Source organism: Saprolegnia diclina, assembly GCF_000281045.1.
Source record: "Saprolegnia diclina VS20 unplaced genomic scaffold supercont1.4, whole genome shotgun sequence".
NCBI lineage: Eukaryota > Oomycota > Saprolegniomycetes > Saprolegniales > Saprolegniaceae > Saprolegnia > Saprolegnia diclina.
The window spans coordinates 1079853-1102423 of NW_008246071.1; the positions used below are offsets into that span (position 1 = coordinate 1079853).

The window sequence follows — 22571 nt, forward strand, 5'->3', positions numbered from 1 at the left end:
CCACGACCGACAACGACTACAAGCACGACCGAGGTACCGGAGCGAAGCACGTACGCGACCATCTTGGACACCGGAGCAACGAAACACCGACCGACTGACCGTAGGCTACGAAAACGACCGAGGTACCGGAGCGGAGCACATGAACGCACTGAAGAAGGGCCTGACTACCACGACCCACATGTAGCATTCGCACGGCTAAATGTTGAATTCCAAGACGACGACAACTGATATCGACACGCCGTTTGCACGTACTACAAGCCAGAAGCTGCGCCCGTCGACAGCTGTCGGTCGCTCCAGACTGCTTCGAGCTGGGACCGACTCCCTTGTCCACCGAAACTACGACACGGTTGGCGCTCTAATGGTCGGCGGTCGACGCGCATGGCGCTCGACGCAGAGTCGGGTGGTGGCTTGGCTGCTACGCCAGTCACCGAGTAGATGCAGGCCACATACCACGCATCGGGAAGAGGACGCCGAGCTTAATGGCGCATAGTTGGTAGTCGCCGAGGAAGACCCGGCCTAAGGTGATGAACTTAGCGCGGCAAGAGAGGGATTCGTCATTAGGTTATCGTCTTGGGGACTACGTTGCAAATCTCCGACTGCAGAGAAAAAGCCACGCCAGGGATGCAGCGTGTTCTGATTGGTGAAAATGTCCCGTATCTATTTCCACCAATCGAACGCGCCGACTATATTTTCTCGCCTTCAGATTGGCCTTTGAAAGCTTGGGACAAGTTGCCGTTGCGAGAACCATTGCCCATCGCTTTGATGCGCGATTGGTCGAGAATTTCTGGCCTTCTCGATTGTAACCGGTTCAAGAGCCGTAAGGTTAGCCGGTAGCCGGTAGCCGGTTCTGCCAACTGGTATTGATAAGATCTGACTGCCTGCCAGCATGAGCGACGCAGGCGATGCGAAGGCGAAGCGCTGGTTCCCGCTCGAGTCGAACCCGCAGGTCATGAACGAGTACGCCAAGCGCATGGGCCTTCCTGCGGACTCAGCCTTTGAGTTCTGCGACGTCTACAGCACCGAAGACTGGGCCCTCGACATGGTGCTCCGCCCCGTCCTCGCCGTCATCATGCTCTTCCCGATCAAGACGCATGTACGTGGGTATGTAGCATGGCGCGGTTCATCATGGCTTCGTTAGACAGAGGCGTACGCCAAGGAGGAGCGGCAGCGCATCGAAGTGTCGGGCCAAGTCGTGTCGCCCAACGTCTACTACATGAAGCAAACCGTCGGTACGCGACTCCTCAATGTGGATCCCGGTTCCTAACGCGACGTAGGCAACGCCTGTGGCACTGTCGGCATCTTGCACGCGCTTGGCAACGTGGGCGACTACGTGGCCTACCGTACGTCTGTCGGCGGTCTCGACATTGCCCTCGAGTGTCCCTCTAGAACCGGGCAGCTTCTTGCAGACGTTCTTTGAAAAGACGCGCACCAAGACGCCTGACGAGATTGCTGTGATTCTCGAGGGCGACGACGAGGTAGTACATGTGCAATGACCGTTGTCCTATCGCGAGAATGCCCATATTGCCGAGTAGCTCGAAGAGACACATGCGTCAGCAGCCCAGGAAGGGCAATCCGAGGTACATGCACCTCTGCTCGCATCATTGTCGACCCCCTTTGCCCATATGTCGTAGCAACTGGAACACGTGGACGACCCGATCAACACGCACTTTGTGTGTTTTTGGTAATCGCCACGTCACGTGTATGTGGCGTTGACATGCCGACTAGCACGGTGGACGGCCATCTCTACGAGCTCGACGGGCGCAAGGCCTTTGCGATCAACCACGGCCCGTCATCGCGCGAGACGCTTCTCGAGGTAGCTTGGCACTTGCTCTATGGTTCCTCATGTTGCTCGGCTCAGGATGCGTGCCGCGTGATCCAGTCGTTCATGCAGCGCGATGCTGGCGAGGTGCGCTTCACGATCGTCGCCCTTGCGTCCAAGTCCCACGACTAAGATGGACGCCGTATCATGATGCCGGAGAAGAATTTGCCGACGACGAACTTGTATTTCGCGTCTAATAAATTACGAGCCGAAGCAGGAGGTTGCCGACGTCGCCAACGTAGACGGCACCAGATCCGTTGACGACCAGCGAGACGGGGTTGCCAAACGATCCGTTGAGACCGTCGGCGTTACCGTAGAGGCCATTGCCAAACACATTGCGTTGCGTGCCATTGAGGTCGAACGTCTCGACCGTATTCGAGTACGTGTCGACAACGTAGAGCGTCGTGTTGACGAGGAAGATACCGGAGGGCGCCATGAAGCTCGTGACGTTGCCGCCACCGCTCGTGGGGTAAAAGCCGGTCGCGAGGAGCGTCGCGACGTTGGTTGTGGCGATTTCGATGCGGCGGATCGCGTGGTTGTAGTAGTCGCACACGTACAGATACTTGGCGAGCGCATCGACAGCCATGGATCGAATGCCGTTGAAGCGCGCGCCGGCCCCGTTACCGTCGGCGTACCCCCGCAGCATGTTGCCAGCGAGCACAAACGTGCTGCCATCCGTCTGGATCTACATGCGCTGTCAGACTATGACAGTACACAAGTCGTCGACGTACGACTTGGATGAATGTGCCGTAGCCAACATAGACCACCCCATGGAGGTCGACAGCGACCGAGATCGGAGCATTTGCGAGCGCCGCGTCCATGTTGTCGTCAAACCCGCCGGCTACAACCCCACCGGACAAGGATTCGCTGAGGAGGGTCGTGACGAGGCCGTTCGCGATCTTGCGTACATCCAAGCTGTCCCGGTCCGCGACGTACACCGAGCCAAAGCGATCGACGGCGATACCGCACGGGTATCGGAATTGCGCGGTGGCGATAGGGCCGTTCACCTCTCTAGTGCATGGATCAGACGAGAGCTCCTGAGATTGCGTAACGAACCCGTAGTCGCCCGTGCCAGCCAAGACATGCAGCGTCGTGTCGTTCAGCACGTAGATCTGGTTGGTCGCAGCGCTGGCGATATAGATAATGCCGTCGGGGTCAATGGCCATGGCGACGGCTTTGATGCCGCTGAGCAGCGTCACGATAAAGGGCTGGCCCCCGGCGCAACACACGGGCGACGGTGAATTCGTGTTGCCAAACACAAAGATGAGCACGATGCCGGCCACGATGCACGTCGCGAGGAGTAGGAGCAAGCATTGCCGCGTGCGCTTGAAGATCTGCCGCCGCCGGTTCACGAACGACGCCTTCTCTTGCAGCATGCGCATGCTCTGGGCGCGGTGCAAGATGCTCGCGCGCTTTTCCTTGTGGCTCGTTGCCCGCGTGGATGGTACCTTGTATTTGATGCTCGTGCGCAGATGGCGATCAACGTGGTCGAGCGTCGGGAGGATCTTGGACGTGGTTGAATTCATATGGAAGGTTGATGTCATGGGCTTGGGCACGAGGTCGATGCGCGTCGACGCGAGGTCCTTCTTGGACGTCGGCGCACTCGTGGCGTTCTCGCTGGGCGGCGCCGACTCGCGCCGGAACGACGTGATGACGCTGCGTCGCTTGACCGACGACGACTGCGTGTCCAGCGGCGTCAGCCGGTGTACCTTGGTGATGGCTATCGGCGGGTCCGCCGGTCCGTCGGCCATCCTCCTCGTCGCAACGCCCGGATCAACTATTAACGCCCGTCGTTACGACGATATATCGGCCCAAAATAGCTCGCCACATAATAATAGTGTCTCGACCTTAGCTCGAGTTGAAATATTAGAGCGCGCATCCCCGTAGTACCTACTCGCACAGGCCCAAAGGACGCCGTAAATACGCGAGAATCCCGTCGGCAGGAGGACTTGAACCCACAAGCGCGCGGCTGGAGCTTGCCTTTTTTGGAATGGGCGCCAATTTCGCGCCGGATACACGAATTGTCCGGATACGGGATTTCAAAGCTGCACTTGACCGCGGAGTTTCGATTCGGCGAGCAGGATGAGCGCCCGCAGCGCTGTCCGAGTCGAGGTCGATGGGCCCGAGGTGAAGGCCAAGCCTGCGAAGCGGTCGCCCCTGAGCGCGCTCTCGGTGAGCGACGTGAGCAACCAGGCCAAGCGGCCGCGCCTCGAGGACGCGCCGGTGAGCCCTGCCGTGAGCGAGCCCGCCATTGACGACGACGACGACGAGCGCCCCGACGAGGTCAATGCAGCCTGGCTCGACATGTGCTACGCGCTTTTGGCTCGGAAACGTGGCATGAAAGGGCTGCCGGCGGCCAAGCTCCCGGTGCTTGCCATCTCGACGGTCGCGATCGAGCGGCCCGCCATGGCATTGTCAGCAGCCGACATCGGGCCCGAGTCGCGGGAAGCAGACATTGAAGTGCTTGCTGAGCAGCTGCACAAGGAGAGCCATGCCTCGACGACGTGCTGCGGGTGCAAGACGGGCTGTCTCAAGCTGTACGATCTGTGTACTCGTACGCTGTGGAGCTCATGCGGTTGCATAGGTATTGCCGATGCTTTCTCACAAAAGGCTTTTGTACACCGCAATGCGGCTGTACGAGCTGTATGAACACACGAACATCGACCGATCGCCTCAGCGCGATTACAGCCCATTTGAAAAACAACATCCACGCCTTCCGATCCTCGACGGCGCCGGCGACCATGAGCCATGGGAAGCTCGGGCCCGCGCCGTCGGCCTCGATCCGCCACCAGTTTATTCCGCTCGTTCCAAACGTACGCGTCGGCGTCATGTCGATCCATAGCTCACGGCCACACTCTTAGGTCGGTGCGAACGCGATCACGTGTCGCTGTAAAAAGTCCAAGTGCTCAAAAAAGTACTGCGACTGCTACCAAGCCGGCGTGCCGTGCGGCCCCAAGTGCCAATGCCGCGACTGCTGCAACCATACGCCGCAGGAAACCAATGTCAAGCAAGTCCTCTACGCGCACGACACGATCAAGGTGCTCGTGACGCGCAAGCCACGGCAAAACACCATCACCAAGTCGGTGCGAGTACAACTCTAAGTCGCCACCTTCCTCATATATCTATATACAATCGGCGGCTCTTTACGTGCTTACGACGTTTCGCGCGAAATGAGGCGGCGCCACGTATTTTCCTGGACTTCGTTTTGGAGAATCTCGTAGATCTGCGTACAGCCTTCCATCGCTGTCGTCATGAGCGACTATGTCGCAGTATAAGACTTCGCCATATGCATCGCAACAACGTACTTCGAAAATCTCGAGCGGCAGTTTGCATTCCATTTGCACGAGCGTGAGCTACGAGATGGCGATGAGTGCATGGATGCAGGAGGATATGGGATACCTTGTCGTTGCGCGGGGTCAAGGCGACCGCAAGGTCGGGGCACCGGGCGTTTTGCTCGGTTTGGTTCAAGTCTATCGTACGGGCGTGAGCTATCGCGGCGTCGGACAAGCATCGTGTACCGCAGAGAAGCGTTTGCTGAATGTAGCCGGCCGAGCAGGCCACGACAAAGTCCTTCATGGCAATGCCAGCATCGACCAGCGCCAGCGTGACCGCGTTGATACACGCCGCGAGCTCGCCTAGATGCCGTCTATGAGTGCTGCAGACGCACAGCAACGACGTACCGCCATCGGCGTGGAGCACTTGCACAAAAATGTCGATCTGGGACCGCGGGTACAAATGAGTTGAGATGTTGGCCTCGAAAATCTGCAGAATCGCGAGCGATGTCTCGAGCTTCTTGCGGTCCGCCTTGTGCGTGACCTTGCGCTCGCTCGTCGCGAACGGCGCCTGCGTCACCTCGCACGTAACGCGCGCCTTGGTCTCCGCCGCCTCCTCGGCGGTCTTGCGCCCCGTGTGCTCCTTGGGGCCGTAGACGACCGCCATGACTTTGGTCTGGCCCTGCTCGACGTACGCAGAGCCGTCAACACGCTGGAAGAGACCGAACTTGGCGCGGACGCGGCGAACTTCGTTGGGCCGGCGGCCATCGACCCGGAGGCCCGCGACGCTCACAAACTCCTTCATGCTGTGATCCAATATGGCTGGCATTTTGATTGGACGCCGATGAAAATAGGACTTTCGGTCATATCCGAACACTAATGTCCTACATCAGGACATGAAGCCTGGGACAAGATGATGGCGTCGATCGAAGGTCGGCAAATCGGCCCGGATCTCTGCTTGGCCGCAACCAACACAATCCATGCGACCATCGCTTGGCGGCTATCGCAGCGCGCAGCTTGCACAAAGGTAGACATCCTCACACGCCGACGTTCGCTCTCGCGGTGCCACGCGTCGCCTCGCAGCTCGTTGCGCCAGCGATGACGATACACCTATTAGGAGGCAGCAGGAACGAGCCAGAGAGTGATGCGCATTTTATTGGCGCCGTGGGACAGGTCGACCGCCTTGATGCACATCAAAAGTGTGGCGATCTCCGCCGTCGAGAGCCAGGCCCACGCCGTGTTTTCTGCGTCCTGCGCTTCATGGAGACACTAAGATCTATATGCATCGGTACCGTTGGACGCGGCTGCTCGCAACGACCCCCCGTAAGCGCTTGCCCTTGGCGTGCGGCCATCGTCGGTGTGGGATTGGTCGTACGAACGGGCCAATCGCGGCCGCCCGTTTGCGTGTCAACGCGGTATCCGGATTTCGAGAACGCACCACGGACCAAGCGAGGTAATAAAATTCAGCGATGCGTGTCATCGAATAAAATTACGCGCTTCAACATGGTTGGTGGATGAGGTTGACACGCCGGGGCGCAGATATTCGAAGGATCGCGCGCCTCCTCGCAAGAACGTAGTCGTCGTGGTAATAATAATCGACGGGAAGGATCCCGACTTAAAAGTTATAATAGGGTCGTGGCGTCCGTGGGGTCTATCTAGTTGTTTTTTAGTGTACGGGTTGGTCCCGCTCGCGATGGAGGCCGAGGAGCGACTTGGCCGCGAGGATCTCGAGGTCTCGAAAGCCACTCTTGACGACCACGTCCTTGCGTGCGTCCGACCACGTGTCCGAATCGCCAGAGTCGCCGCTCGCCTCGGCGTCCGTCGGCTCGCGCTTCATGCGCTTGACCACTTTTTCGGGCACCGAGTTGAACCGGAAGCTGTCGTCTTCGTCCACAGACGCACTGCGCGGTGACGTTGGCGGTGACGATGGCGCAACGAACGTAATGTTGGACGGCACATCGAGCTTCGCGCCGCGCGGCCCGCCACGGCCTGTCGAGAGAAAGTTCTTGACTTCGACGCCCGACTGCCGCAGCACAGGCTGCCATAGTCGTTTCCGCGCGTTCGTAAACCAGTTGGAGAGCTGCTTGACCTCGATGCCGGCCTCGGCCGCGAGCTCCTCCTTCTCTTCCTCGCTCGGGTACGGGTGCGCAAAGTGCTCGGGCGAGAACATCCACGCCTTTAACACGTTCTTCGCCTCGGGGTTGAGCGTCCCTCGTCGCGTGCCCTTCTTGCGCTTCCCAAAGTCGGCGTCCATCATCTTGTTCTCGCTCGGGCTCGTTTCCGGGAACGGCGGCGGCGGTGTGTAGTGGAGTGGCGTCTCGCATGCCGCCGGAATCTTGAGTGCCGTGAGCTTCTTCTCGACCGAGATGTACGGTTCGAGCGCGCGCATGTGCGCAGCGTCGCGCCATGTATCGCACGTAGTCCCCGAGACTTTGAGTTGCAGCTGGCTCGGGTGCGCGGGCGGCGTCGGGCTCGGGCGTCGGGGCGGCGTCGTAAACTCGGTCGCTGGCGTCGGGCTCACGGGCCGCGTGTTGATCGTGTCCAGCGTGAGCTTGGTCGTTGTCTTGAGCTTGTCCATGCTGGTCTCCTGTGATGCGCTGTGGTCCGTGTCTCAAGCGTTCGCTAATCAGTTGAGTGCTTGATGGCTTTTTTGTGAGTGATTTGGAAACTGGGCAATAAAACACGTAGAAGATTACTTAGAGAGCTTTTGTATGGGCAATACGTTCGATTCGGTGCCTTTGACCACCGTCGCTCGCCCATCAGTGCGTACATTGTCCATTCGAATGTACGCCTCTACTTGCTCTTAGTATGCATGCGAGATTGTACGTGTACATTCGCCGTACGCACCACGTCCGGCCGTTGTGTTGGTTTCCCAACGTGTTCTGTTGCATTCACGCCACTCAACTACAAGCCGCAAGGTTTGTGTTTAAAACCTGTTCAAAACGTAATGTTCGATGTCTCATCGCTGTAACAACACCGTTCCTCTGCAAACCTTATATCGGCGGTGCCGCCCCTTCCGGCGCTGTGATAACCTTCGGCATGTCCGGAAGATTCGCTGATTGGCAAGTGAAAGGCCCGCGTTCGGAAATCGAAGGATCCCGCCGTCCGATGGCCATCAAAACCCGCCCTTCGATATCGAATGATACGCCTGCGAAGCGTCGGACACGCCGCGCGCGCCAAGATCGCGGGTCTGACGGCGTCCCGCGCTAACCTCGGCAGCCACGTCTCTAGCCTGCCGATGCATATAGCGTGCGCATCATCGCGACCTTGAAGCTGTGCCCATACTGTTCTTTTGGCGGTTGCCGCACCGGTCGTCCAACGGTACCCAATTCGGGCCATCCTGGCGGAGCCTGTCAAGAAAGCACCAACAGCATCGCATGCAGCGACGACTCGGTTCTTTGTTTGATGTCAAACGACGCGACTGTGGTGTCCTGTCAGCGAAGGCCGGTGAAGCGACGGTGACTAACACCACTGTACTTGAACCCGACTACACTTGTATATTCGAGAACACGAAATCATCCGAGAAGGCGCGGCGAGCCGAGTGTATTGGTGGCTGGACTTGGTCGCGTAGCCTTCTGTAATGTATAAGGCCTCGCTGACAAAGCAGCCTTCCTACTAGTATGACTTGGGAGGGCGCCCCATATCGGGTTCGATGCGTGTCATGATCCGTTGACTAGCATGCGTAGAGAAAGCGCGCGGGCAAGCTCGCGTGTCGTATCCGGCACCGTATCCGGATGGCTGATCCGGCGATCAAAGACAAGTTTGGACCCCACGAGGACGACGACGACGGGTATGGACTGGGCGAAGCTGCTATCGCCCCATCAAGGGACCGACTGGACCTTGGCGGAGGACGCGGCCTTGGCCGTCCAGCTCAAGCTCTTCTCGCAGACGCTCCTCGCGCGGACCAAGGCGCTCGAGAACTCGATCTGGGAGCTCGGACGGGACGCGGAGCGCGCAGACGTGCGGCTCAACAACTCGATCAACCAGTTCTTAATGCTGAGCGACAGCCAATTCATTGAGAACCGCGTGTACGAAGAAGAGGAAGACGATGTGGTCGTGGCACCGGCGGACGCGGACGGAGCGGCGCAGCCGACGAGCGACGACAAGCCGGTCGAGCCCGAGCCGGCCAAGGACGAGCCGGCCAAGAAGAAGGACATCCAGGTCGTCGATCAGTATCGGTACGCCCGTTGCGATGTACTACATGTGTCTGATGCACATGCGATTAGGGCGGCGCTGGAGATGGGCATGACCGCCATGAAGCTCTTCTCGGTCGGCAACGACGAGGACGACGATGTCGTCGACATTTACAACGAGCGTCCATTGCCGTTTGTCATTGGCACGAAGGAGTTTCTCGAGGATGAGTACTTGGGCCTCGGCGCGGCGCCCGACTCGGACACGGACGACGACGGCAGCGAGGCGTACAGCAGCTCGGACGTCTCGGAGAGCGAGGACGAGTCGGAAGAGGAAGAGTCCGAGTCGGAAGAAGACGGGTCAGACGAAGATGAATCGGAAGATGACGAAGACGAGGTGCAGCACGATAGCAGTGCACGCCCTCGACCGCCAATGCCGCCGATGCCGCCAAAGCCAGCGGCTGCCCACGTCGACGACTCGGACGACTCGGACGACTCGGAAGACCTTTTCGGCTTCAAGCCGTCGACGGCGTCCAAGCCTGCGCCGCCCAAGCGCGGTGGCCTCTTTGGCGTGGACAGCGACGACGAGAGCGAGGCGTCGGGCCACGATGGACACCACTCGTCGCTCTTTGCCGCCCAAGAAACAAAGACTGGTGACTTGTTTGACGGTCGTGCGGCGCCACCGCCAGCTGCACCTACGGCCCGCCCGCCCGTGAACGACCTCTTCAGCGAGCTCAAGGCCTCGGCCGCAGCCCGGCAGCAACCCAAGCCAGCGTCGACCGGCCAAGCGCTGTTTGGCGAAAGCGACAGCGACGCCGAATCGACGAGCAGCGGCCTTTTTGGCTGCCAGTCAACTGTCAACATGTCTCGAAAGGCGTCCCTTCCGCCGGCCACGAAACCAGCGTTCGACGTGGATTCCGACTCGGAGTCGAGCTTGTTTGGGTCCTCGCGTGCGCAGCCCAAGGCGCCGGTTGTCCCCGCACCAACGGCAGCGCCGTCCCTGCCGCCGCCGCAGCAATCGAAGCGACTCTTTGGCGACACCAGTGACGACGACGATGACTCGATGGGCCTCTTTGGCCGCCCGGCAGCCAAATCGACGCCGGCTGCGCCCGTCGCGGCACCGCCCGTGTCGGCACCCCCTGCCGCGCCAAAAAAACCGGCCATGTTTGACAGCGACAGCGACGACGACGACCATGGTGGCTTATTTGGCGCACCGAAAAGCAAGCCGACAAATGCGGCAGCTCCGATGGACACGAAACCGGCGGCCCCGATGGCTCCGGTGCCGCCACGAATGACACCGGCCGCCAAGCCAAACACCCTCTTTGGCAACGACAGTGATGACAGCGACGACGACGGCGGTGGCTTGTTTGGGGCGCCCAAGGCGGCGCCGACACCCTCGATTGCGGTACCGCCACCAAAACCTGTCGCGCCACAGCCCCCAGTGGTCTCGCAGCCCCCAGTGGTCTCGCAGCCTCCTGTGGTCTCGCAGCCTCCTGTGGTCTCGCAGCCTCCCGTGGTCGCGCCTGTGGCGACGAGGGCGCCGTCGAAAGCGTCCAACCTATTTGGCGGCTCTGATGACGACAGTGATGACGATGGTGGCCTCTTTGGCAAGCCGCCGCCGGCCAAGCCTACGATGGTCACAATCACCGAGACGACAACAACGACGACGACGACGACGATCGCGCCGCAGACGCGACTGCACAGTTTATTTAAATCCGACGAGGTCGACGCGAGTGCGTCAAGCGCGAGTCTCTTTGGGACGCCGCAGCGGCCGTCGTCGCGCAAAAACTTGTTTGCGCCCGAGCCCAAGACGTCGAGTACGCTCTTTGGCGACGACAGCGATAACGAGTCGACGGCCAGCGGCCTCTTTGGGTCGTCCAACAAGAAGCCGGCGCCGGTCGTCGCACCACCGGTGGTGGCTGCGCCAGCCGTCATTGTGCCCAAGCCGATCGCGCAGCCGCCCAAAGCGGTTGTGCCCCCGAAACAGGAGAGCGACGACGAGTGGAGCGACGACGATAGCAATGGTGGTGGGCTCTTCGGACGCGCGTCCTCGAGTCTGCAACCCAAACCTACGCCCGCTCCGTCCACGGCCTCCACGTCGAATTTGTTTGGCCAGCCCATGGCGGCGCCCGCGCCCCAGGCAAGCCTCTTTGGGGCGCCGTCGGCAGCGACACTGCAACCCGTAGCGTCGCTTCAGCCTGCTGCGTCGCTCTACTCTGCTGCCTCTCTGCAACCGGCGGCTTCCCTTCAAGCGGCGGCGCCCCTACAGCCTGCGGCGTCTCCACAGCCCGCAATGGTAGTCCAGCCCAGCAACACAAGTCTCTTTGGTCAACCGTTGACTGCTGCGCCGGCGCAAGCTAGCCTCTTTGGCGCATCGTCCTCGTCGAGTTCGCTTTTCGGGGCGGCGCCATCGTCGAGTCCGCCGCTGCCGACGGCCGCCGGGTCGTCCCTCTTTGGTTCGGCACCGTCTACTGGCCCATCGCTCCCAACTGCGACAAGCTCGTCTCTCTTTGGCTCGATTTCAACGTCGGGCCCACCGGCTCCCGCTGCCAGCAACTCTTCCCTCTTCGGTGCGGCTCCGTCGTCGAGCACGGCGTCCCTATTTGGCGCGTCGGCAAGTCCGGCTTTGCCGACGGCTGCGGGCTCTTCCCTCTTCGGCTCGGCGCCGTCGTCGGGTCCTCCGTTGCCGACGGCTGGAGGTGCGTCGCTTTTTGGTGCTGCACCAGCTAACCCACCGGCGCCGGCGACCTCGAGCCTTTTCGGTAACGCCAGTGCTGCGGCGCCAGCGACCACCAGTCTCTTTGGCGCAGCACCGGCCACGGCCAAGCCCGCCGGTGTAGCACCGCCGCCGCCACCGGCCGCCCGGCTCTTCAAGGCCGACGATTCGGACTCGGAGGGGTGGTCGGACGACGAGGCGTCGCTCTTTGGGCCACCCAAGAAAAAGTAGTGCGTTCTGCTATGCTCGTCACACACTTTCATTGCACGACGATAAAACATTCAAAGTTATGACGACTAATGTTACGAGTACAAACTAATCTGACATGGCAAGTGCACCGTGTCGCGTGGACATCTATGGTAGGCCACGACCGGTGCGACTTGGAGCTTCTCGGTGCTGTCGAGAACAAAGGCGACGCCAAGATCGTGCTGGTTGAGCAAGACGCGGATCGTCTTCTTGCTCCGGTCCAGCACAAGCGTGAGCATGTCCCCGTGGAGACACGTGATGTGGCACCCACTCGGCCCAAAGCTGGCGCTGTGCGGACCCCGTGCAACATGCACAAACCACCCGTCGTAGCTCGATTGTCGCTTTGTCGGACACGGCGTAAAGCCGACCGCGATGCTGCCTTCCACCTTGACGAGCCGCATGGCCACGTGGTCCATGCGGCCGTGGACGATCGCGTGCTCGAAGGCATATTCGTTGCCTTGGGACGGCGTCGAAATAAGCGTGCGCTTGTCGGCGCTCATGTTGAAGTAGCGGCTCGAGAGCCGTTGGGACCATAGCGCCGAGCCCTCGGTCTGCATGTACCCCACCGGCACGTCCCACGTGGCGAGCTTGTCGAGGATCCAGCGGACCTCGCGAGAAATGACGCCGCGCACATTCAATACGTGGTACAAGAGGACATTGATCGCTCGGACGTAAATGCGGTGCGGCGTGCGGTTGCTTATGTGCACGACGGCGGCGCCATCGGGCGCGATCGAGAAGGGCTCGGACAAAATGGCTTCGTAGAGGTCGCATTTGGGAAACTTTTGCAGCATGCTCGTGGGCACGTCCAAGGTCGAGCGATCATTCAACACAAAGCGCAGCTGCAGCGGGAGCTGGTCGAAAAGCGACACGTCGGCGCCGCCAAGCCACGCCGCCTCGACGCGTTGTAGCCGGGCGTCCATCGCGCGAGATCGTTCTTCGAGCAGCGCGAGGCGCTCTTCAAACGAGCTTGTTACCGATACAGAGGAAGCGCGCCGAGTGCGCTTGGTCCCGCGTGGCGCACGGTCCGTCGGGGCCATGCTGTCGGTCGTGCGTCGTGCCATGGGTCAATAATTTATTGACCCATGGTCGTGCAAAAGTGTGCCACAGAGAAATCGTCCCATCGATTGTATGTCACATAGTGGATCCAAGTAATATGCAATATGGTCAAAAGCACCGCCTCGGTATGGATACATGGCTTGTGGCAGCGCATCCTTTTATACAGGTCAACACCCATATGTATTAGTTCTTTCAGTCATCGAGTATTGAAATAAATGTATTGTGAAAGGTTTTAGCCGTAAAACGTCACGTGGCAGCCGTGCTGGACACGGAGCACGTCGATGCTGGGGCGGAGCCCAATCGACGGGAACAACGGCTGTCGCACGTGGCGTGGTTCGAGGCGAAACGCGACGTCAAGTTCCATTTGGTTGCGAAAAAAGCGCAGCCACAGCGTGTCTCGGTCCAGAAGGACCGTGAGGAGGTCGCCGCGCTCAAACGTCACGGGGCGTTGCTCCATGTAGTCGAATGCTTTGGTCGTATGGACGAGGTACGCTTTCTGAAAGGCTTGGACGTGGATGAACCAACCAGCAAAATTGCCGGGCTCGAGAGACGGCTCGCGGGGTCCCAGCCCCACAAGCACGCGACCACCAATGTCGCCGAGTACGACAGAGAAGCGTGTGACGGCGTTCGCACCGTACGCCCATTCAAAGTCGAGGTCATTTTCGTACAGAAGCGAGGCCGCCTTGTTGTTGTTGAGGAGCGCAATCTTGGCCGACGAGAGCGTGCCATCAAACGTAAAGAGGGTCGGCGACCGCTCAAACCACTTGATGCACCAAAACTTGAGCGTGCAGTGAAGCAGCGTCATGTTGGTCGCCGACAAGTCGCGCGTGTCGAGGTGCTTGTACAAGAGGTACTTGGTGATCCGGCCAAAAAGCGCTGGCGACAAATGCACCTGCAGTGCAAACACTGCCGCGCCCGTCTTGTCGATCGCGTACGGCTGGTGCAGCACGACCGTGTGAAAGTAGCTTGCCTCGTGCTCCAAGAGCGTGCTCGTAGGAAGATCAAATGACTTGCCGTCCACAACAAACGTGAGCATGCGCGGCAACGCCTCCAACCGCGCTTGGCGCGTCGCTTGCGGCAGTATGCCCATGGCGACGCTCCATGGCTTGATGAGATTGGCCGTCGCCTCCATGAGAAAGTCGGCGCTCACATACATGGTCGGCGGGAGACTCAGCCACGGCAAGAGGTTCGCCGGCATCAAATGACTCCCGGGAACACCAAGGGTCGTGCGCAATGCTGGTGGCGGCACCCCACTTGCCGGACGTATCGAAGTGGCGCGTGCTGGCTCTGCCGATGCGATTGGCGTTGAAGCGAACTGCACCGACGGAAAAGCAGGCACGAGGGCCGCACCGGACGGCGGCACATACGTGGCAGAGGCCGGCTGTGGCATGGCCATATCGCGGGCGCTCGGCCGCTCGATTTGGCCTCTCGTCGCCGCAGCAACTTGTGCCTCGAGCTCAGTGATACGCGACTCGAGGTACGCGTTGTAGCGGTCAAGATCGCGAAGTCGCTTCTCGAGCGCGGCAAGGCGCGACGCGTCGGCGTAGGAAGTTGAACTCGGCTCGTCGCGTGGAGGCTCCGCTAGCGATGCTTGTGCGTCATCGATTTCTGCGGTCGGCGTAGCCTCTGGTCCCGCCTGTTTGCGTGGTGGGCGGCCTCGCCCTCGACCTTTCTTGCTTTGAGGCGAGGTATGGAGTGCCGAGACTCCAAGCGGAGCCGCTCTGGACCTCGCGGGGTATCGGCGCTCTGTAGGTTGCTCTTGCAGCGCGGTTTCGATTAGCTGCGCGCCTGCGCTTGGTTGTCGCGGCTTATCGGCGCTTGGGCTCGTTGTCTTTCGCCGCCGGTTCGTGGCGAGATACCCATATTGAGGCTTAAGCGGAATTGTGAGCGTGGGTCGTCCAGCCATCGCGCTTGCGTCATCGTCCGAGAACCTTGAATATGCTGATGCGACAGGCATCTCCTGCGCCGGCAGCACGCGCTGTGGGCGACCACGCTTCTTTTTGGGCGGTGAAGGTGCTAGCTCGCGTCGTGGGCGACCCCGCTTGCGAGTTGTCGTCGTTGGGGCCGATGCAGCTTCGAGCGCAATGGCCGTGGCTGCGCTGCGCGGAAGCTCTTGCATCGGCTGTCGCCTTGCTGCTACCTCGTCGCTACCGGTCCCGGGCACCCCGTCGACGTCCATACCGGCTCGCAAATGGACCGTCGAACTTTGTGCATGGGCCATCATGTCAAAGTACTTGATGTTTGTATGGAATACAACAACCGAGGTCTGAACGATGTCAAGGCGATACGGGGCATACGTTAATCAAGAGAAAGGTTTCGAAGTCGAACAACACGTTTCACGGTATCTTGTTGGTCTATGGTGCCCACGTGAAGTCGAGCATGGAGCCGCCGCCGTCCGCTGTCCGCCCGCCGGACGTGCGTCATGCTGCGTACGAGTCGCGCATCCAGGACCTCCTTCTCCTCGTCGAGATGAACAAGAAGGTCGCGGCCGAGGCGCTCAAGTGCAGCTCGGCCACGGCGCAGAAGCTCGAGGACGTCACCATGTACCATCACGCCCAAGTCGCCGTGTGGCGAGGACGTATGGAAGCCTCGTTGCGGCAGCGCCGGCAGCAGCGCTGCAAAGCCAGCGTCTTTGCGACCCTTGTCCAGCATCAACGTCGGTACCAGCAACTCCGCCGTCTTGTCGCGCTTCTGCACCACCACAGAATGCGGCAGGCGTGGCACCGGTGGAGCATGCTGCTGCAGCGCCCAGGCATTGCAGTGCCATCAGTTCAGTGGCCAATGCAAGCGCTCTTTCTGCGATGGCGCAACCATTTCCGAAGTCGCCGGCGGCTTCGACGGCTCTGGACACCCATCTTGCGACGCTTTTACGAACGACGGCTTGCGCAAGCCCTGGTGCGGTGGCGGCTCCAGGCCAAAGACGAACAGCTGCAAATCTGGATCGAGTGCCTCAAGGGAGCCAATGTTGCCCTGGAGGAACAGGCCAAAGCGTACGAAGATGCGTTTGCCGAGACGCAAGCCGCCCACACCCGCGAGTACGCCATCGAGCAGCGCCGGTACCGCCGTCTCGACCAAACCAACGAGGTGTGCCTGACATTTCGACGGTGGGTCGGTCTCTGTCGCCTTCGGCATCGACGCGCCGACCTCGTCGCGTACCGTCATCGCCTGCAGCAGCAGCAGCTGCAGCGCACGGTCCTCGCACAATGGCAGCGCGTGCACCAACGTCAGCGCCACGCCACACAACTGGTGCGCGTCGTCCGTCAAAGCCGCGTGCGACGTCTGTTGAACCACTGCTTTCGCGAATTGCGGTGGTCGGCCGACCAAGTGCGAAGATTGCGACGTCTCTGCTGCCGGCGCTATCGCAATCACTCGCGCCTCGCCTGGCAGCGCTGGCAGCACAGTGTGCACGCGCGCGGGACGTACACTGCGCTGCAAGAGAGCCTCGTGGTGGTGCACGCCGACCATCGGCTGGCGCTAAAGAGGCTGCAGGACGCGCGCTCGATCTTGTCGTCGCACATGGCCACGCTCGTCCACCGCTTCAAGGCAGCAAGCGTGCGCCAGCGAAGCTTCATGCAGTGGAAGCGCATTCTTCTTTGCCGTCGTCAGCTCCGAAGTTTGTGTGTCGTCTACCAGCGCTCGGTGCAGCTCCATCTACAGCTTGCGCTTGCACGCTGGCACCGACACACGACCGTCGCGCGCTCGACACAGCGGTGGTTGCTCCGTGATCGACGGGCGCATGGACGTCGGCGGGTTAAGCGGCTATGGGCGGCGTGGGTGCGCCATGCACAGTGCGGTCGCCGGCGCAAGCAACGGCGCTTCCTCGCCGCCAGTGTGCTCTACATGTGGCGGCAGCACACTCGCACTTGTCAAGCACAGCGGGTCGGCGCACAGCATATTCTGCATGTTCTCTTGCGAGCCCGCTGTCGCCACCGGTTCGCACAGTGGCGTCGACAGCACGCCCACCAGGTCCGACTTCGGTCGTTTCAACGTAGTCAGCGCCGGCGCCATCTCTTTGTCCTCTTTCGCGCTTGGAATCGCTACGCGGTTTGCCGTCGCCGGCTCGAGAAGCACACGTGGCGTCTCTGGATGCAAAAGCGGGACGCACGGCGCGACGCCAAGACCAAACGCCGGTGCTTTCGGCTCTGGCACCTCCGCGTTGAGCAGCAGCACCGCGTATCGCGGCACGTCGAGCTCTACCAAGTCCAGCGGTACAACCACAACGCCAAGTACCGCGTTCATATGCGGTGGAAGCAGTGGTTTCTGCGTCGACGGGCGATTCGGAGAGCCCTTCAACGTGTGTTGCGGCGGTTGCTCACGTTGAAGCCACTGGCGCGCGCGCTGGTGCAGTGGAAGCGACATCGCTGTGGCCTCCACGCACAGCACTCTCTTGTGCGCGGGACCCGGTCCATCGCACAGCGTTTTTGGTTCAAGTACCTTAGCGATGCCCAACGCACGCTCTTGCGCCTCTGCTTTTGTGGCTTGCGCGCCTACCGATGGCGGGCCGAGTACCACGGCCGGCTTGCGGCGCACGCAGCCGCGCGGCACGGACACTGGAACACGCGACGGCACTTCCTGCGCTGGCATGCGTTCTATAGCCGCGGGCGCCATCGGCGGCAATGGCTGCGTCATTGGTGTGCGTCACGCCGACCACGCATGGCCAAGTGGTTGGCACTCGAACACTGGCGGCAGTGCCTCTGGGGCGACCGTGTTCGGCGACTCGAACGTGGCGCGATGCAATCTCAAGCCAAGTTGGCGACGCTTCTTTGTGCGCAGCAGAGCCACCAGCATCTGCGCGTCGTGTTGCAAGTGTGGCACCGCCATATGCACCGAGACCGACTCGGACGCGACACGCTGCGGCGACTCCTACACCGCCGCTACGTGGTGCGGCTGCGTTTGGCGTGGTTGGGTTTGCTCACGATCCGCCCCATCACCAACGCCCGCGCCATGGACCGCTGGCTCGGTCAGCGCAGTGCGCGGCGCGCACGGCTCGCGGTTCTGGGCACTTGGCGGCGAAAAGTCGTGCACCGTCGACGGGTGCAGCGGCTCCTCTTGCGTCTCGTCGTGGCGATCGAAGAGCGTGCTGCGCGCTTTGCGTTTGTTCAGTGGCGACGCGCGTCCCATGGATTTCAAATCAAGTACCAGCGCTACGTATTCACGTCGTACATCTACACTCGCCTGGCGCGGCAAGCGCGGCTTCGCCGACTCAAGCTCCTCTTTGCCCACTGGGCGACGTACCATGATGCCCACACGGTACCGTCGTAAGTGTGGAGGAGAATGTGTTTGAGAATACGCATATGTAGCGCGCGCGAGCCAAGTACGAGGTGCGTGCGATCACGTGGCGAGCGCAGTGGCAGCGCCGTATCGTTCAAACATGGAACGACCGGGCGGGATGCTGGCGCCGACAAAGACAAATGCTACGACGCCTTCTTTCCGCTTGCACGATGCGCCGGACGCAAGCTGCATGGGCGCATTGGCTACGAACTATCCACGCCGCGCGACTGGTGCAAAGTTGGCAAGACGGTGTCGACGCTGCCCGGGGTGTCAAGACCGCGCTAGCCGACGCCAAGATTCACGCGTGGCGCACACGCCTTCTCCAAGACCACCTCTGGATGTGGAAAGCTGTGACGGTGACGCGACGCGACCGCCTCGTGCTGGCGTGGAGAGAGTGGCACGACGTTTGGCAGCGCCGGCGTCTGCAGTACCGCGCCACTACGCTGCGTACGCAGAGTGTCCGTTTCCACTGGTGGCGGCGCCTCGTGCTCGGTCGCGGCTACGTCCGCAAAACATTATTGCAGGTCGCGCGTCGCTGGGCGCAACACCGCCTACGGCTCGGCTTCAACAGTTGGCTTCACTGCCTCCGCCGCACCATCCACACCGAGTGCCTCCACCGCGTCATGGTGATCCAAGCCATGCTCGAAGCCACCGAGTGCGAGAATAGACGGGAGGCAACGCTACGCCCCCTCCTGCACCACTGGCGACGAAGCGCCCGCGCGCAAAAGCTCGGTCGCAAACAAGTTCGCGAGCAGCGTCAGCAGCTTGTAAGGACTCTGTGGCGCTACTGGAAATGCCGGGCTCGGACGCGACGCATCGCGATGGGCAAGGCACTGCGCTGCCGTTGGCAGTTGTCAGCGTCGGTCGTGGCGATCTGGCGAGGCTTTGCAGCGAAGCGAGTCGTCGCCCGGCAACGCCTCCGTCGCCTCGGCGCGCTGTTGTCGCGCAAGCACCTCTACCGTGTGTGGTCGTCGTGGCAGACCTTCCTTCGCGACGCTGATGGACGCACTGCCAAGTTGCTTCTGCAAGCCGAGATTGAAAAGCGTCGCGCCGACGACGCACTGCGCCAAAGCCGCATTCTGCAGTACGTTCACATGGCATGCAGCGCCCAAGGCTTGCAGCTGCTTGCGAAAACCGTGGCTGCCTGGAAACAAGCAGCAACGACATCCAAAGCACACCGACGCCGCGCCAAGCGCCGGCGTCTGCACCACTGCTTCCTCACGTGGGCGTCCACCGTCGCCATCCAGCGTCATCAATGGCTGCAAGCAGCGTGGCGCGGCTGGTGCTTCGGTGTTCATGCGGCTCGGATCCAGCGACACCTCTTGGTGCACGTGGCAGCTCGGCACCTCAAACGTCAAAGTGTCGCCCTCCTGCGTCGCATCTGGTCGAGTTGGCGAGACGTTCTCCATGCTTATGAGAGGCAGGTCGCGGTGTGTTGTCGTCGCTACGAACGCCGCCTCGTTGCCCGCTGCATGCGCCACTGGCGCGCCTCGACAACTGCCGCCGGTCATCATACCATGTCGGCTCTACGGCTTGTGTTTCAACAGTGGAAGCAGTACCACCGCCTGACGACGCAGTGGGCGGCCAAGCAGGTGGTCGCCGCGCGCCATGCGAGCATCCTCATGCATTGGCGATCGCTGCGGTCGCCGGCGACGATGCTTCAAACGTGCTTGCTCGCATGGCGCACGGATGTCTTTGGTCCCCGAGAGCGACTCCACTGGCGTCCAGATGCGCTGGAGCACGCCGGCGCGACACTCGTGGCCAGTGTCGCGACGTGGTTCGACGCGTACCAAACCCACTGCGTGCTCCAGCGCTGGCGGTCGCATGCCTCCGCTCGAAAAGAACACCGCGCGCAGCAGCTCGCTCACATGACAAAGCGGACGCATATCCAACGTCTCCAAGCTGCATGGACATCCTGGAAGGTACACCACGGGACGTGGAGCACGGCGCGGCGCGTGGCGCAGCTCTGGCGTGTCGGTCAAGCCAAGCGCGTTCTGCTGCGCTGCTTCCACGCGTGGACGGCACTGGCTTCTGCGCAAGTGGCCCACCACAATGCGCTGCTCGGCCTCACACGCTGGGTACGGCGAACGATGCAGCGCCGGCACCTCCTCCTCTTGTGCCTGCACGTGTGGCGGGCGAGTCTGCCGGCACGCATGCGCACGACCGACGTCGGGACCACTTGCGATATACCGACACCGCTACCGTCCACAGCACTGACGACGCTCGTAACGCTTGTAGACCGGTGCGCGACGTTTCAACGCCGGCGCGCCAAGGCGGCCTTCTGGAACTGGTATCTGGTCACGCACGACCACGGAAGCGACACCGTCGCCGTCGACGTCGACGTCGGCGCACGTCTTGCCCACACGCTCCTCTTGCGGAGCAGCAGCCATGTGGACCGCAAAAAGCAGCGGCAGTGGCTCATGCACTTCTTCACGCAGCAGAGCCATGCGAATTTGCTGCGACGGAGCTTCGAAGGCTTTAAGCGGTGCCACTCGATCGCGGTCCGATCGCATCGGCTCGACAGCCAAGCGCAGCTCGTGCTCGTCCAGTGCCTCCAGATCATTGGCCAACTCCACGTGCGTCGGCGGTTCCACCAATGGAAGTCGGCGTACATTGCGCTCGCGCTCGCCCAAGCCCAGGAGGAGCACGCGGTGCTCATGGACGCTCTCCACGACATTGCGAAATACCGCCATTCGTTACTGCCCTAAAGTGTATTGGCCGAGACATCAAAGGTTGCAACGAGCGGTCGATGGTCCGACACCATGCGCCAGTAGTCGACCATCTCGTGCTGCGGCCGGGGCACGACCCACTACTCCATTTGAGACACGCTCGGATATGCATCTATATGTCATGTACCTCGTGCTCGTCCCACGGCTCGCCTTGGATAAACTCGGGTCGTTTCAGCCGCGTCGTGTCGGGGAGGCCGCGCGGGAGGAGGTCGCAGCCCGTGGGCTTGAAGACGAGGCGCTTCTCGCCGTGGAGAAACGGGTGGTCGGCCTCGGGGATCGGCTGGAACGCTTTGAACGGATTCGAGCAAAAAATAAAGTCGACGCCGACCTAGATCCGCTCAGAACTGAGAGCTCGTCGCGCACGTACCTCGCTGTTGTTGTGGTTGCAGTGTGTGATCTTGGCTTCGCGGCCATGGACGTCTGAGAAGACGGACCGGAACCCGTTCTCGAGCACGAGGTTGTGCACGGGGTCGTAAATGTCGTTGAAATCCCCGCACATGACGACCGGGCAGTTCTGCAAATGCTCCTTCGCCTGGTACGCGTGGATTGCGCGGAGCACGGTCTGGATCTGGGACATGCGCATGACGCGGTTGATGTCGCTGTGCGGAAACGTCAGATGCGTGTTGACGAGCAGGAACGACTAGACAATCAGCATGAGCTATCCAAGTCGACCAGGACGCGAGCGTACCCGCTCCATGAATGAGTGCGTGTGCGTCTCGAGGAGCGTCGGCGGAATCGAGAGGTGCATGAGCATTGCGACGCGCTCGCCCGCCTTGTCAAAGTCGAGCTGCGTGTAATTGTGGAGCGTGATCTTGCTGCTGTCAAGAAACACGGCGAGGCCATCTTCCTTGAGCCCTGGCCGCTTGGCGAGGTGGCATGTGAAGCTCGGAAAGTGGCTCTCGAAGCGCTTCATGTAGAGCTCGTCAAAGTAGTACTCTTGGAGGCAGAGGATGCTCGACTTCTCCGCCTTCATGGGCGACACGAGCGCCTCTAGCCGGCGCATGTACAGCGACGCGTCCGTGGCCTCGAGCCGCCCGCCATGGCGGAAGTAGCATGGCGCCAGGAGGTTGAAGCTCAGGACGCTCAGCCCATCGAGCTTCCTTCGCATCGCGTCCGATTGACGGTCCAAATTCGACAATCTTCGTTTTCGACCGCCGGATAATAATGTGTCCGGATACACTTTTGGAACGGCCGCCTTGAACTTCAAAAAGTGAGCGTGCACCGGTTTGGAACGGCCGCGACGTCATCGCGCCGTTTGATTCGACGCCAAGTGCCAGCTCGGCCATTGCTGGCGCGCACGTGTCATCGTCACGCCGGTTGTATAGCCCAGCC

The 22571-nt window shown here is 61.1% G+C and overlaps 10 protein-coding genes across 10 annotated transcripts; 4 read left to right on the top strand and 6 right to left on the bottom strand.

The window, feature by feature from the left end:
- Positions 1 to 844: 844 nt before the first annotated feature.
- SDRG_02084 (hypothetical protein) lies at positions 845 to 2165 on the top strand. Its single transcript, XM_008607649.1, has 8 exons — positions 845 to 1093; positions 1139 to 1229; positions 1275 to 1340; positions 1387 to 1475; positions 1533 to 1577; positions 1632 to 1681; positions 1726 to 1813; positions 1859 to 2165. Exons 1-8 carry the CDS (start codon positions 887 to 889, stop codon positions 1949 to 1951), a joined length of 729 nt encoding a protein of 242 aa, XP_008605871.1. The 5' UTR covers positions 845 to 886; the 3' UTR covers positions 1952 to 2165.
- On the bottom strand, positions 2013 to 3570 carry SDRG_02085 (hypothetical protein; the record flags this gene model as incomplete). Its single annotated transcript, XM_008607650.1, has 3 exons — positions 2013 to 2504; positions 2551 to 2830; positions 2876 to 3570. The coding sequence occupies 3 exons, from the start codon at positions 3568 to 3570 to the stop codon at positions 2013 to 2015; spliced, it is 1467 nt and encodes a 488-aa protein (XP_008605872.1).
- Positions 3571 to 3901: 331 nt separating this feature from the next.
- SDRG_02086 (hypothetical protein) lies at positions 3902 to 4920 on the top strand (the record flags this gene model as incomplete). Its single annotated transcript, XM_008607651.1, has 3 exons — positions 3902 to 4356; positions 4404 to 4632; positions 4681 to 4920. 3 exons carry the CDS (start codon positions 3902 to 3904, stop codon positions 4918 to 4920), a joined length of 924 nt encoding a protein of 307 aa, XP_008605873.1.
- A 50-nt stretch (positions 4921 to 4970) lies between these two features.
- Positions 4971 to 5920, bottom strand: SDRG_02087 (hypothetical protein; the record flags this gene model as incomplete). The annotated part of the gene is made up of 5 exons (XM_008607652.1): positions 4971 to 5078; positions 5125 to 5172; positions 5219 to 5289; positions 5338 to 5454; positions 5500 to 5920. The coding sequence occupies 5 exons, from the start codon at positions 5918 to 5920 to the stop codon at positions 4971 to 4973; spliced, it is 765 nt and encodes a 254-aa protein (XP_008605874.1).
- Positions 5921 to 6654: 734 nt separating this feature from the next.
- SDRG_02088 (hypothetical protein) lies at positions 6655 to 7743 on the bottom strand. Its single transcript, XM_008607653.1, has one exon. It carries the CDS (start codon positions 7667 to 7669, stop codon positions 6758 to 6760), a length of 912 nt encoding a protein of 303 aa, XP_008605875.1. The 5' UTR covers positions 7670 to 7743; the 3' UTR covers positions 6655 to 6757.
- A 1125-nt stretch (positions 7744 to 8868) lies between these two features.
- Positions 8869 to 12287, top strand: SDRG_02089 (hypothetical protein). The gene is made up of 2 exons (XM_008607654.1): positions 8869 to 9269; positions 9318 to 12287. The coding sequence occupies exons 1-2, from the start codon at positions 8884 to 8886 to the stop codon at positions 12166 to 12168; spliced, it is 3237 nt and encodes a 1078-aa protein (XP_008605876.1). The 5' UTR covers positions 8869 to 8883; the 3' UTR covers positions 12169 to 12287.
- SDRG_02090 (hypothetical protein) lies at positions 12204 to 13261 on the bottom strand. Its single transcript, XM_008607655.1, has one exon. It carries the CDS (start codon positions 13242 to 13244, stop codon positions 12240 to 12242), a length of 1005 nt encoding a protein of 334 aa, XP_008605877.1. The 5' UTR covers positions 13245 to 13261; the 3' UTR covers positions 12204 to 12239.
- A 177-nt stretch (positions 13262 to 13438) lies between these two features.
- On the bottom strand, positions 13439 to 15456 carry SDRG_02091 (hypothetical protein). Its single transcript, XM_008607656.1, has one exon. It carries the CDS (start codon positions 15416 to 15418, stop codon positions 13472 to 13474), a length of 1947 nt encoding a protein of 648 aa, XP_008605878.1. The 5' UTR covers positions 15419 to 15456; the 3' UTR covers positions 13439 to 13471.
- Positions 15457 to 15618: 162 nt separating this feature from the next.
- SDRG_02092 (hypothetical protein) lies at positions 15619 to 21218 on the top strand (the record flags this gene model as incomplete). Its single annotated transcript, XM_008607657.1, has 2 exons — positions 15619 to 18489; positions 18540 to 21218. 2 exons carry the CDS (start codon positions 15619 to 15621, stop codon positions 21216 to 21218), a joined length of 5550 nt encoding a protein of 1849 aa, XP_008605879.1.
- On the bottom strand, positions 21215 to 22347 carry SDRG_02093 (hypothetical protein; the record flags this gene model as incomplete). Its single annotated transcript, XM_008607658.1, has 4 exons — positions 21215 to 21319; positions 21367 to 21567; positions 21607 to 21879; positions 21928 to 22347. The coding sequence occupies 4 exons, from the start codon at positions 22345 to 22347 to the stop codon at positions 21215 to 21217; spliced, it is 999 nt and encodes a 332-aa protein (XP_008605880.1).
- Between the last annotated feature and the right edge of the window lie 224 nt (positions 22348 to 22571).

Coding starts and splice junctions, on each gene's coding strand:
- SDRG_02089 (XM_008607654.1), top strand. CDS start 8,884: ATGGACTGGGCGAAGCTGCTATCGCCCCATCAAGGGACCGACTGGACC. Junction 9,270..9,317: donor CAGGTCGTCGATCAGTATCG/GTACGCCCGTTG, acceptor ACATGCGATTAG/GGCGGCGCTGGAGATGGGCA.
- SDRG_02091 (XM_008607656.1), bottom strand. CDS start 15,418: ATGGACGTCGACGGGGTGCCCGGGACCGGTAGCGACGAGGTAGCAGCA.
- SDRG_02090 (XM_008607655.1), bottom strand. CDS start 13,244: ATGGCACGACGCACGACCGACAGCATGGCCCCGACGGACCGTGCGCCA.
- SDRG_02084 (XM_008607649.1), top strand. CDS start 887: ATGAGCGACGCAGGCGATGCGAAGGCGAAGCGCTGGTTCCCGCTCGAG. Junction 1,230..1,274: donor CTACATGAAGCAAACCGTCG/GTACGCGACTCC, acceptor AACGCGACGTAG/GCAACGCCTGTGGCACTGTC. Junction 1,578..1,631: donor CCCAGGAAGGGCAATCCGAG/GTACATGCACCT, acceptor CATATGTCGTAG/CAACTGGAACACGTGGACGA.
- SDRG_02088 (XM_008607653.1), bottom strand. CDS start 7,669: ATGGACAAGCTCAAGACAACGACCAAGCTCACGCTGGACACGATCAAC.